Source organism: Rhinopithecus roxellana, chromosome 19 (genome assembly GCF_007565055.1).
Source record: "Rhinopithecus roxellana isolate Shanxi Qingling chromosome 19, ASM756505v1, whole genome shotgun sequence".
In the NCBI taxonomy this organism is placed as follows: domain Eukaryota; kingdom Metazoa; phylum Chordata; class Mammalia; order Primates; family Cercopithecidae; genus Rhinopithecus; species Rhinopithecus roxellana.
The window spans coordinates 48,709,792-48,723,094 of NC_044567.1; the positions used below are offsets into that span (position 1 = coordinate 48,709,792).

Genomic DNA, 13,303 nt, shown 5'->3' on the forward strand with positions numbered 1-13,303 from the left:
AGTGCTGGAATTACAACAGGCATGAGCCACCGAACCCGACCCCTAATTTTTATATGTTTGATAGAGACAGGATTTCATTTCAACATGTTGGCCAGTCTGGTCTCAAACTCCTGGCCTCAAGTGATTCGCCCACCTCGGCCACCTGGGATTACAGGTGTGAGCCACCACACCCGGCCCTCCTGCAACTATTTTCATTTATGCTTTCTGCCAAGAAGCTTTAACTGTATTTGTCAAAATTACATTTGACTAGCAGTGTATTATCATAAATGTTCAATCTTCAAGCCGGCCCAGTTGCATGTGCCTGTAGTCTCAGCTACTTAGGAGGCTAAAATGGGAGGATCACTTGAGCCCAGAAGTTTGAGACCAGCCTGGGCAACATAACCAGACCCTTGTCTGAAAAACAAACAAACAAAGATATTAAATCTTCAAATGAGAAATATTCAGTAAATATGGCCAGGTGTGGTGGCTCACACCTGTTATTCCCAGCACTTTGCGAGGCCAGGGTGGGTGGATCACTTGAGGTCAGGAGTTCAAGACCAGCCTAGCCAACATGGTGAAACACCATCTCTACTAAAAATTTAAAAAATCAGCTGGATGTGGTGGTGCGCACCTGTAGTCACAGCTGCTCAGGAGGCTGAGGTGGGAGGATCACTTTAACCTGGGAGACAGAGGTTTCAGTGAGCCAGGATCGCCCTACTGCACTCCAGCCTGGGTGACAGAGCGAGTCTGTCTCAAAAAGAAAAAAGGAGTTAGGAAATATATGTATGTGTGTGTGTGTATATGTATGTGTGTATATATATATAAAAAAAAATAGAAATGTATAGATGTTTTTTTAGAGACAGGATCTTACTGTTTCACCCAGACTAGAGGGCAATGACAGGGTCATAGCTCACTGCAGCCTCGAACTCCTTGGCTCAAGAGATCCTTCCACCTAGCCTCTGAAGTAGCTAGGACTACAGGCACATGCCATCCATCACACCCAGCTAATTTTTTGACATTTTGTAGAGACGAGGTCTCTGTATTGCTCAGGCCAGTCTTGAACTCTTGGCCTCAAGTGATATTCTTGTCTTGGCCTCCCAAAGTGTTGGGATTACAGGCATGAGCCATTATGCCTGACCAGTGAATATTTTTTATACTTACAACCTGGGCATGGTGGCTCACGCCTGTAATCCCAGGTACTTAGGAGGCTAACGTGCTGACGTGTGGGGGTCACTTGATCCCAGGAGCTTATTGCAGTGAGCTGTGATTGTGCCACTGCGCTGTACCTTGGGTAACAGAGCAAAACCTATATCTAATGGGAAAAAAATTACAGCATATAGGACAATGACTATATTTGTCTTGTGAATGCTTTATTTAGACTATATATAAAGGCTTTTAAAGAGTTCGCTGTAAGTTTAGAACTGATTTGAGGAAAAAAGAATGAGTGAACTTTTGAGAAGTCTTATGGGAAATCTGTTTTAAATTCCCTGATTTACTAACAAAATGAATACTGTGTTTATATATTTTTAAAATATATTTTAAAATCCTGATTTTCTATTTAGATAAGCCATCACAAAACTCAGAAAATGAACAAAATTCTGTTACCTTGGAAGTCCTGCTTGTGAAAGTTTGCCACAAAAAAAGAAAGGTAATGTCAGTAAAATGATATTGATAGATTAAATGGAATAATTTGCTTAATTGGACATCTTTTTGCATATATATTGTATTTTAAAGCTGAGTTTTAAATTTTGAAAGCTTAAGAAATATGTTGATGGCCTAATTATAAAACTGATAACCTCTTTTGCCAACTCGCGTATCTGTGTAGTTTTTCTAGTCTTTTAATAAGTGTCTGTACAACACTTTCTCTTACAGGAGTCTGGAAATGGAGAAACTGTTTTAGCATTTGGCATGAATTCAGTTGCTTTTCTACCATTTCAGTCTCTTAGCGTATTTCTTAGCTATTTGTACCCATTGATATTTTAGATAAGGGTTAAGAGAGAGTTTTTTTCCATAAGATTATCCTTTTTAACACTGCTCTCAGGCAAAGAAATTTTGTTGTCAGTGTTATTAGCCATTCAATTATTAATACATTGCTTCAAATTATTATAAGGTGAAGTTATTTCACCATAGAAACAAGTGTTACGATGTTTCCTGGTCAACAGATCGAAGCCAACAGATCTACCTTTAGTTGCCTCAAGTCCCCGAGTGTTTCAAGAGGAGTGGGAACTGGTCTGGGTCCAGGGTCCCAGTATTGATATTCTTCCGAGACCATAGGCCATAAGGGCCTCAAACATTGGGAGGGAGTAGACTAAGGCACTTTGGAGGCAGCAGTGGAACTTTATTTTTAAAAGTTTATGTAAAGGCTGGTTGCCGTAGCTCATACCTATAATCCCAGCACTTTGGGAGGTAGAAGTGGGCAGATTGCTTGAACCCAGGAGTTCAGGCATCTTGGGCAACATGGCAAAACCTTGTCTCTACCAAAAATACAAAAATGAGCTAGGCCTGATGGCGTGTGCCTGTAGTCCCAGCTACTCGGGAGGATTGCTTGAGCCCGGTAAGTTGAGGCTACAGTGAGCCATGATTGCACCAGTGAGCTCCAGCCTGCGCGACAGAGTGAAACTGTCTCAAGAAAAAAAAATATATGTAAAGTTAGGAAATATCACTCCTTGCCAGGTGTGGTGGCTCACACCTGTAATCCCAGCATCCAGCAGGCCAAGGCGGGCGGATCACGAGGTCAGGAGATCGAGTAGCTAACACGGTGAAACCCGGTCTCTGCTAAAAATACAAAAATTTAGCTGGGTTTGGTGATGGGCACCTGTAGTCCCAGCTACTTGGGAGGCTGAGGCAGGAGAATGGTGTGAACCCTGGAGGCGGAGCTTGCAGTGAGCCGAGTTCGCACCACTGCACTCCAGCGTTTGTTTGTTTGTTTTTTTTCTTTGAGACTCTGTCTCAAAGAAAAAAAAAAGGAAATATCACTCCTTACTCCTACCTAACCTCCATACACATTACAACAAGTGGTGGTATGAAAATCCAAGATACATTACTTAGAATAAGATACGAATATAAATACAGTCATTCTTATGTTCAAAAAAAGGTATCAGGGATAAACATTTTCCTAGAAGAATATACACAGCCAACTGCTAGTATTAGTCATCTCCAGAGCGTAAGACTTGGGGGTGGGTGAGATTTCAAAATTTTCACTTTATACTCTTATAAAATGGAAAATTTTTTAGACAGTATGTAGTCTATTTTAAAAGAAGTAGCTGCTGTAAGATACTGTCATAAAGGTCTTCTGATCCTTCCAGTTTTTCTAGTATGCATTTTCAGTGTAACTAATCAGTGTAACTAAAGTGCAATAACAGGATATTACTCAGAATATGATCATTGGTAAATAAAACCAGTTTTGTTTTTCTTTCTTTAAGGATGATGATCCTTTCTGTTAAACATATTTTAACTATATGGATTTACTGTTTAATAATGTAGCTGTTCACCATGGGATTATTAGTCATTTTTTTATTTCTAATGGTCCTATTAGTCATTGTCATGTTAAAATAGAATATTTAAGAGATTTGATAAACGTACATGAGTTTAACATTTTGACATGGTTTTTTTGTTGTTGTTAAAAAAGCCTTACCGAGATATGTAGCATGCTTTTAATTCTATATTTCTAATATACAACTGTTTGAGATCACTGTTAGCTAAATTTAGATATACTGTGTCATTATAATTTCATTATGTTGGAGAAAACGTCAATTGCTTTAATATTTTGGAATATAAGTATTTCAAATTTTTATTTTTGCTTCACAATTTTCAGAACTATGGTTAGAATTTTAACATTCCATTTGGTGATCATGGTCTATCTCCCATTGTTTCTTATAGCTATGATTAGAAGTTTTATTGTAATTCTTACTGCTTATGTACAAATAAATATAATTTAATAATCTTTACCTTTGCAGGATGTAAGTTGTCCAATAAGGCAAGTTCCCACAGGTAAAAAGCAGGTGCCTTTGAATCCTGACCTCAATCAAACAAAACCTGGAAATTTCCCGTCCCTTGCAGTTTCCAGTAATGAATTTGAACCTAGTAACAGCCATATGGTGAAGTCTTACTCGTTGCTATTTAGAGTGACTCGTCCAGGAAGAAGAGAGTTTAATGGAATGATTAATGGAGAAACCAATGAAAATATTGGTAATTTTTTTTACTAGATTTTATCACTGGAGGTTAAGATGGTCACTGAAAATGATTGTACCAGTGTTCCTTCATGATAGTCATGGTGCTGAGTCTTAAAGCAAGCAGTGAATTCACTTCCACCTCAGTATTTTGTTGTGCAAAATTTCAAACATAAAGGACAATGAGAAGTGTTTTATAGTGAACACCTATCTACTTACCTCTTAGATTCAACAATGAACTTTTTTTTATACTTGTTGCATATTTATCCCCCTACCCATCCCTCTATTCTTCCAACAATTATGAATTCATCTTTGAGGTATTCATTCAACAAACACATAGGTGCTGGGGATGATCTAATTTAATTGAAGATGATTAAAACATTCAGTCCTATCCTCCAGAGTCTCACAACCTAGTGTAGGGAAATAGACATGAAATAAATCATTGTAGCAAAATGATGAGTGGCATAATACAGGTATATGTGAAGTTCAGCAGAGAACTACCTTGGAAGAAATAATCTTTGACTCTTGAAGTATTGTTTGAAGTGTTTGGAGAGTTACCATGAGTGAGAAGGAATTTGCCTAGCAAAGATAATTCTCAACAGAAACATTAGCATTTGCAAAGATGTGGGGTTAATGTTGTGAGTGTTAAAAAGAACATATAGTAAAAATGCAAAATTGGAAAACATATAGTCTGTATATTATTGCAACTTTAGTGTAATTTGTACCTCATTTGGGATAAATATAGCATGTTTTATTTAAGCGACTATATCTCATAAATAACACATTTTTGTTCTAATATTTGATTTATGAGAAATGTTTGTTAAATTTAGATGTCAATGAAGAGCTTCCAGCCAGAAGAAAACGAAATCGTGAGGATGGGGAAAAGACATTTGTTGCACAAATGACAGTATTTGATAAAAACAGGTAATGTTGATGAACCAGTGAGGCTCCCACAATGTTCTGGAAATATTTTCATTCTGACGCAGAATATAATTATTTATATTGATTATTTCATTGCTTTTGTTTCTTTTTATTATGGATGAAAAAACAAATTTGCAAACACTGAATTTTTGTTTGTTTCATAGAAAACAATAAACATCGTTAAGGAACTGTTTGGATAGATAGCTCAGTTAAGCTTACTTATTTGGCGAATATTTTCTGAGTGTCTGCTCTTTGCGAGACACTGTTCCAGATGTTGAGAAGGCAACAAAACCCCTGTATTCATCATGGAGCTTAACTTAGTGGAGGAAACAGACCACCACCCAAAAAATCAACTAATGTCACTTAGTGATGAATGTTGGGAAGAAAAATAGAGAATAAATGGTTACTATTTATAGAAATAGCCTCTGGGAGGAGGTAGTATTTGAGAAGAGTCTTAAATGGACTGGGCCCTACATAAATCTTGGGTTTATGTGTTTATTAAAAATTAAGGAAGGGGAGCTGGTCATGGTGGTATGCACCTGTAGGTCCAGCTACATAGGAGGCTAAGATGGGAGGATTGTTTGAGCCCAGGAGTTGAAGGCAGCAATGAGCTGTGATCATGCCACTGTACTCCGGCCTGAGTGACAAAGTGAGATCCCATCTTTTTTTTTTCTTGCCCATTGCAACCCCTCTGCCCCCTGGGTTTGGGCAATTCTCCTGCCTCAGCCTCCCAAGTAGCTGGGACTACAGGTGCGTGCCACCACGCCCAGCTGATTTTTTGTATTTTCAGTAGAGACGGGGTTTCACCGTGTTAGAATGGTGTCAGTCTCCTGACGTTGTGATCCGTCTACCTTGGCCTCCCAAAGTGCTGGGATTACAGGCGTGAGCCACCACGCCTAGGCAAGACCCCATCTTTTTTAAAAAAAGAAAGAAGGCCAGGTGGGGTGCCTCACGCCTGAAATCCCAGCACTTTGGGAGGCCGAGGTGGGTGGATCACAAGGTCAGGAGTTTGAGACCAGCCTGGCCAAGATGGTGAAACCCTGTCTCTACTAAAAATACATAAATTAGCCGGGCACAGTGGTGTGTGTCTGTAATCCCAGCTACTCCAGAGGCTGAAGCAGGAGAATCGCTTGAACCCAGAAGGCAGAGATTACAGTGAGCCAAGATCGCACCACTGCACTTCAGCCTGGGTGACACAGCAAGACTGTCTCAAGAAAAAAGAGGCCGGGCGCGGTGGCTCAAGCCTGTAATCCCAGCACTTTGGGAGGCCGAGACGGGCGGATCACGAGGTCAGGAGATCGAGACCATCCTGGCTAACACAGTGAAACCCCGTCTCTACTAAAAATACAAAAAACTAGCCGGGCAAGGTGGCGGACGCCTGAAGTCCCAGCTACTCTGGAGGCTGAGGCAGGAGAATGGCGTGAACCCGGGAGGCGGAGCTTGCAGTGAGCTGAGATCTGGCCACTGCACTCCAGCCCGGGCGACAGAGCGAGACTCCGTCTCAAAAAAAAAAAAAGAAAAAAGAAAGAAAATCATGTATAATCATTGTGTACCTCTGTGCATTTGGTACAGGATGGCAAGAAACAGGCTTATAATAATTTATGAAATTTCTGTTTGGAAACGAAACATTTTAGTGAAAATATCACCAGTGAAAGAATGTCTAGGAAGCAAATCCAGCATTTGTTTTTCAGGATTGGAGGAAGAAACCTATGCCATCATTTCTTGTACCAGGCTGCTTGCTGGTAGTTAACAGTTTATTGTCAGGTATAGGACAAAGAACCAGGAAAAGTAACTAGGCCATTCCTCCTGTTGTTTATTATTTATTTATTTTTGAGACAGACACTCGCTCTGTCACCCAGGCTGGAGTTCAGTGGCGTGATCTTGGCTCACTGCAACCTCTGTCTCCTCGGTTCAAGCAACTCACTTGCCTCAGCCTCCCGAATAGCTGGGATTACAGGCACCCGCCACCACACCTGGCTAATTTTTGTATTTTTAGTAGAGATGGGGTTTCACCATGTTGGCCAGGCTGGTCTTAAGCTCCTGCCCTCAGATCATCCACCTGCCTCAGCATCTCAAAGTGCTGGGATTACAGGTGTGAGCCACCGTGCCCGGCCAGTGTCTTTGTTTTTTTCTTTTTTTGAGATGGAGTCTCGCTCTGTCGCCCAGGCTGGAGTGCAGTGGCGCGATCTCGGCTCACTGCAGGCTCCGCCTCCCAGGTTCATGCCATTCTCCCGCCTCAGCCTCCCAAGTAGCTGGGACTACAGGCACCCGCCACCATGCCCGGCTAATTTTTTCATATTTTTAGTAGAGAAGGGGCTTCACTGTGTGTTAGCCAGGATGGTCTCGATCTCCTGACCTCGTGATCTGCCCATCTCAGCCTCCCAAAGTGCTGGGATTATAAGCGTGAGCCTCTGTGCCCAGCCCAGTGTCTTTTTAATGTCAGAAATTTTATTGTGGATCGAAGATTTGAATGGAAAACAATAAAACCATAAATGTACTAGAAAATAGGGATCATGTCTGTGGGGGGAAACAGTTAGAATGAGGCACATTGGACTTCATCAGTGCTGTTAATTGTTCTATTTTAGGCACTATGGGGTATGTTCTCTTTTCTTTTTTATTCTCTGTACCTGACACGTACATTAACACATTTCTTGTAAGAAAAAGATAATGCTTATATTTTAAAGAAAAAGTGCCAAGAAGAAACTGGGAGAATTTCCACCCAGCAGCTTATTTTGAAAATATTTACCCGGGCGTGGTGGCTCATGCCTGTAATCCCAGCACTTTGGGAGGCTGAGGCAGGCGGATCACGAGGTCAAGAGTTCGAGACCATCCTGGCCAACATGGTGAAGCCCCATCTCTACTAAAAATACAAAAATTAACTGGGCGTGGTGGTGCGCTCCTGTAGTCCCACCTACTCAGGAGGCTGAGGCAGGAGAATCACTTGAATCCAGGAGGTGGAGGTTGCAGTGAGGTGAGATTACGCCGCTGCACTCCAGTCTGGTGACAGAGCGAGACTCCATCTCAAAAAAAAAAAAAAAAAATTCAAACCTATAGGAAAGTTGAAAGAATACTAAAGAATACTACAGTCATTTAATATCCACATACCCTTCATCTCGATTGTTGTTAACATTTTGCCACATTTGATTTATTTGTGAGTATGTATTTTATTTTTGTGCTGAACAGTTTGCAGGTTTTGCTTTATTTCTCATTTATAAACTCTGTTGCATGTAGCTCCTAAGAACAAAGACATTTTCTGGTATAACCACCATACACTTATGAGGAAAATTGAAATACAAATACAATACTATCTCCCCAGTTGACCTCAATAAAGTCCTTTATAATTTGTCCTGTCCCCACCCCAATTCTATAGCTAGTTGTCATAGTTCTTCAGTCTCTTTCAATTTGGAATAGTCCCCCACCCTTTCCCACTACCTTTTGTGACATTTTTCCCCCAGTATAGGGCTGTAGTTTTGCAGAATGTATCTCAATTTGAACTTCTGTGATGATTTCCTCATGATTAGCCTCAGGTTAAACATTTTTGGCAGGGATTCTAATGAGTGATGTGTTCTTTATATATCACAGGCCAAAGGTAATATTAGGTTTGATCACTCGGTTAAGATGCTGTTCACAGTATTTCTCCATTGTAACAGTACTTTTTTCCCCTTTTATATAAATTACCATATAATTCTTACACTAATACATGAAGCTGAGTAAATATCCATTTTCTTCCCATAGCCTTTCACCTAATAGTTTTAGCATCGATTGCTTATTTTTGCTTGAATAAAATTGTTCCTTTGGCAGTTGGGAAGTGGTAATTTTCTAACATTTCTTCCACATTTATTAGTTTGCATTTTTCTGTAAAGAAGAGCGTTCCTTCTCTGCTCCCACTGCTTCACTTGACCAACCCTAAAATAAATATATATATATAAAAACAGGCAAGCATAGTGGCTGACGCCTGTAACCCTAACACTTTATAAGTCCAACACGGGAAGATTATTTGAGCCCAGGAGTTTGAGACCAGCTTGGGCAACATAGCAAGACCCTGTCCCTAAAATGAAAAAAACAAAAAAATTAAGAAAAGTTATATGTAAATTTAAAAAAAAGAGCATTCCTTTTCCCAGCTTTGGTATTTTAAAATCGGTATGGAGTAACAAATTTATTTTTATTCAACTAGTTTTAATCTGTTGATACTGTTATTTTAATGCTCAAATTGTCTCATATTTGGTCAGGAGGAACCCTTCTAAGTAGGCTTCTGTGTCCTGTTTTGTTGCTGCTGGTTTTTCCTGATCTTCTAGAATAGTAAGATATACCAGAATTCCTTCTCCTTTTTTTTTTTTTTTTTTTGAGACGGAGTTTCACTCTTGTTGCCCAGGCTGGAGTACAAAGGCACGATCTCAGCTCACCACTACCTCTGCCTCCCAGGTTCAAGCGATTCTCCGGCCTCAGCCTCCTGAGTAGCTGGGATTACAGGCATGCACCACCATGCCTGGCTAATTTTGTATTTCTAGTAGAGACGAGGTTTTTCCATGTTGGTCAGGCTGGTCTCGAACTCCTTACCTCAGGTGATCCTCCCACCTCAGCCTCCCAAAGTGTCGGGATTACAGGCATGAGCCACCGCACCCGGCCTACCTTCTCCTTTTCTTACCTCTGCTCTGAAATTGTGATTTCTTCAAGGAGTCACGCATGATTCTTTATAGAAGAATAGTGTTTTTAAGCCAAAATCTGCATGTTAGGTATGTAAAAATTGTTTTTAAAATCTCACAGAGGGCTGGGAACAATGGCTCACACTTGTAATCTTAGTACTTTGGAAGACCAAGGTGGGAGAATCGCTTGAGCCCAGGAGTCTGAGGCTTTAGTGATCTATGATTGTGCCACTGCACTCTAGCCTGGGTGACAGAGTGAGACTGTCTTTAAAAAAAAAAAAATCCAGTTAATTCCTTGAAATAATAACGAAAATTCAAAAGCCATATAGGAAAAGAATGCAAGGTTGAACAAAATAAAAATGAAAAACTTCTTTAGAAAACAAAAAAGCCACCATAACCAAAGTCAAAATGGAAATGACAAGACAGGGAGAAATTATTTTCAACTCGTTTTATAGGTAGATATCTCATTCTTGAATGTAAAAAGGTCATAGGAATTTTACAAGACCACTGCCCAATAGAGGAATGGGCAAAGGAAACCATAAGTTTACCAAAATAGATATATATGGTTCTTAAACAATTTAAACGATAAAATATCTGAATTAAAAGTACACTGAGATGCATGTTTTCACTTATCAGATTGACAGAGACCAAAAAACTTTTGATAAAGCACTTGATGAGACTGGAGGAAAGGTCTCCACGTACATTACAGATAGGAGAGTGCATTGGATTGTAACTATCAAATGTACATCCATAAAATGGAATAGTATGTATCTATGTAAAAGCATAAGGAAGCTCTGTTTTGATTTAGAAATATATGAATTTATTGCCTATTTGAATAAATTAGTTTTTAAAATAATTGAATGGCTTTGCTGATATGTACTATTGAAGTTGACTAAATTTAAGTTGTACAGCATAGAGAAAAGACAAAAATTCTTAAGTCTCAATTATTTGGTTTTAAGAGACTTTAGAGACAGACACCTGGATTCATTTGCTAGCTCTGGCTATTTATGGTTTCATTTTAAGGCAAGTTATTTAACCTTTTCTTGCCTCAGTTTTCTCTTCTGGCAATGGAATAATAGTACGTAGTTCATAGCATTGTTGGGAAGATTAAATGAACCATGTAAAATCTTTATAATAGTGCCTGGCACATAGTGAACACTCAATAAATGTCAGCTGTTTTTACCTAATAGAATTTCTCTAAGAGTGATGAAGAGAAGCCACATTCTTGATATATACAGTTAATTACTGAGCATGGTTGAAGAATAGTGTTTAGAGTAGTAGTGGTTACTAGTGTTTAAAGTATGGAAAAAATAAATTATACATAGACATGTATGTACACACACCTTAAAACTATATTGTATGAATATATTTGAATTATTTGATTCAATTAGTGTTCCATGAAATATTTATTGAGCACCTATATGTGCCAGGTGCCCCCAGAATTCTATAGTTACTAGATTTGTCATAGTCATCAGTTTACTGGTCAAGTATAAAAGTAAAGGATTCTAGTTCAAACAATTACAGTAGTTAAAAGTAATAGAATTCTTAGTATTTCCCTAAGACAACCATTGTAACACTGTTCTATTTTTAAAAATATAAAGCTTGGGCCAGGCGTGGTGGTTCACGCCTGTAATCCCAGCACTTTGGGAGGCCGAGGTGGGTGGATCACGAGGGCAGGAGTTTAAGACCAGCCTGGCCAAGATGGTGAAACCCCGTCTCTGCTAAAAATACAAAAATTAGCCGGTCATGTTGGCATGCGCCTGTAATCCCAGCTACTCGGGAAGCTGAGGCAGGAGAATTGCTCGAACTGGGCAGCAGAGATATGCGGTGAGCGGAGATTGCACCACTGCACTCCAGCCTGGGCAACAGACCAAGACTCCATCTCAAATAAATAAATAAAGCCTGTACATATGCTTTATATTTAATGTTGACAACGTACCAGGTTTTGAGACCTCAAGCATATTATACTTTATGTGTTTCGAGTTATATCTGAGTAGCTACAGTAATGAATCCCTAGTAATACAGTTTTTAGTGTACATCATTAAAATTGCTTTCATCAGGACTGGAGTGTAGCTGTATTTTTAAATCTTGTCGGGTATGTAAGCTAGTGTATAAATTTAATAAATGCTTTTAGTATAAATCTAAAGATGTAGAATTTGTGTACTTATAGTAATAACACAGGTTACTTTAAAGTATATGTGTTTGTCTAACAGGCGCTTACAGCTTTTAGATGGGGAATATGAAGTAGCCATGCAGGAAATGGAAGAATGTCCAATAAGCAAGAAAAGAGCAACATGGGAGACTATTCTTGATGGGAAGGTATGGACTACTTAGAAGGTTGAGCACGTTATAGTTATGAACTCCCATTTTTGATTGATATTTTCCTCCCCAAATGCTAATTCATGTTGGAAGTAAAGTCCTTTGTTTTTTATTCTTTAAAAAACACAAGTAAATGATCAAATGATCTAGTCAGAGCATTTAATGGAAGGCATCATCCTTTTTTTTTTTTTTTTTTTGAGGCGGAGTCTTGCTCTGTTGCCCAGGCTGGAGTGCAGTGGCATGGTCTCGGCTCACTGCGACCTCTGCCTCCCGGGCTCAAGCGATTTTCCTGTCTCAGCCTCCCGAGTAGCTGTGATTACAGGCACGTGCCACCACGCCTGGCTTAAGTTTTTGTGTTTTTAGTAGAGACGGAGTTTGACCATGTTGGCCAGGCTGGTCTCGAACTCCTGACCTTGTGATCCGCCCGCCTCAGCCTCCCAAAGCACTGGGATTACAGGTGTGAGCCACTGCGCCCAGCCACATGGAAGGCATCTTTTTTTTTTTTTTTTTTGAGACGGAGTCTCGCTCTGTCGCCCAGGCTGGAGTGCAGTGGCCGGATCTCAGCTCGCTGCAAGCTCTGCCTCCCGGGTTCACGCCATTCTCCTGCCTCAGCCTCCCAAGTAGCTGGGACTACAGGCGCCCGCCACCTCGCCTGGCTAGTTTTTTTGTATTTTTTAGTAGAGATGAGGTTTCACCGGGTTAGCCAGGATGGTCTCGATCTCCTGACCTCGTGATCCGCCCGTCTCAGCCTCCCAAAGTGCTGGGATTACAGGCTTGAGCCAGCGCGCCCGGCCGGCATCATTCTTTAGAGCCAGACTGCCTGATTCAAATCTCTGCTCCTAGCTATGTGGCGTTTGGCAAGTTATTTATCCATGTCTCAGTTTTTTCACCTGTAAAACGAGACATAGAATTGATGGATTAGATGAAATAATAAAATATTTAGTACAGTGCCTGGCATACAATAAGTGCTCAATAAATGTTAATGGCTATTTTAAATTCCATTTATTGTAATGGCAGGTAATAAGGAATGACTAGTAATACATTTGTTAAGAAGTCTGCAGAATTTAGATTAAGCATACTTAAAATAACTCTTTTAAGAGATAAAGAGGAATCCATACATTTCTTAAATAGGTAGATTCAAAACTATAATGATGTCCTTTATTTCTAAATATGTTAAGTCAGTGTACCATCCAATGCAAAATCTCATAAGGATTTTTTTTAAGCCATAAAATTAGTTCCAAGTTAATCTAGAAGGATAAGTGTTTAGTAATA

General features: G+C 39.8%; 1 protein-coding gene across 2 annotated transcripts in view; it reads left to right on the forward strand.

Moving 5' to 3' along the window:
• Positions 1 to 13,303, forward strand: part of SUZ12 (SUZ12 polycomb repressive complex 2 subunit) — a 66,142-nt gene that overhangs the window by 34,507 nt on the left and 18,332 nt on the right. For both annotated transcript variants that reach the window (XM_010372982.2, XM_010372983.2), the window contains 4 exons: positions 1,542 to 1,627; positions 3,936 to 4,167; positions 4,979 to 5,072; positions 11,926 to 12,031. In XM_010372982.2, coding sequence (XP_010371284.1) covers positions 1,542 to 1,627; positions 3,936 to 4,167; positions 4,979 to 5,072; positions 11,926 to 12,031 — 518 coding nt within the window. The remainder of the gene's footprint in view (positions 1 to 1,541; positions 1,628 to 3,935; positions 4,168 to 4,978; positions 5,073 to 11,925; positions 12,032 to 13,303) is intronic.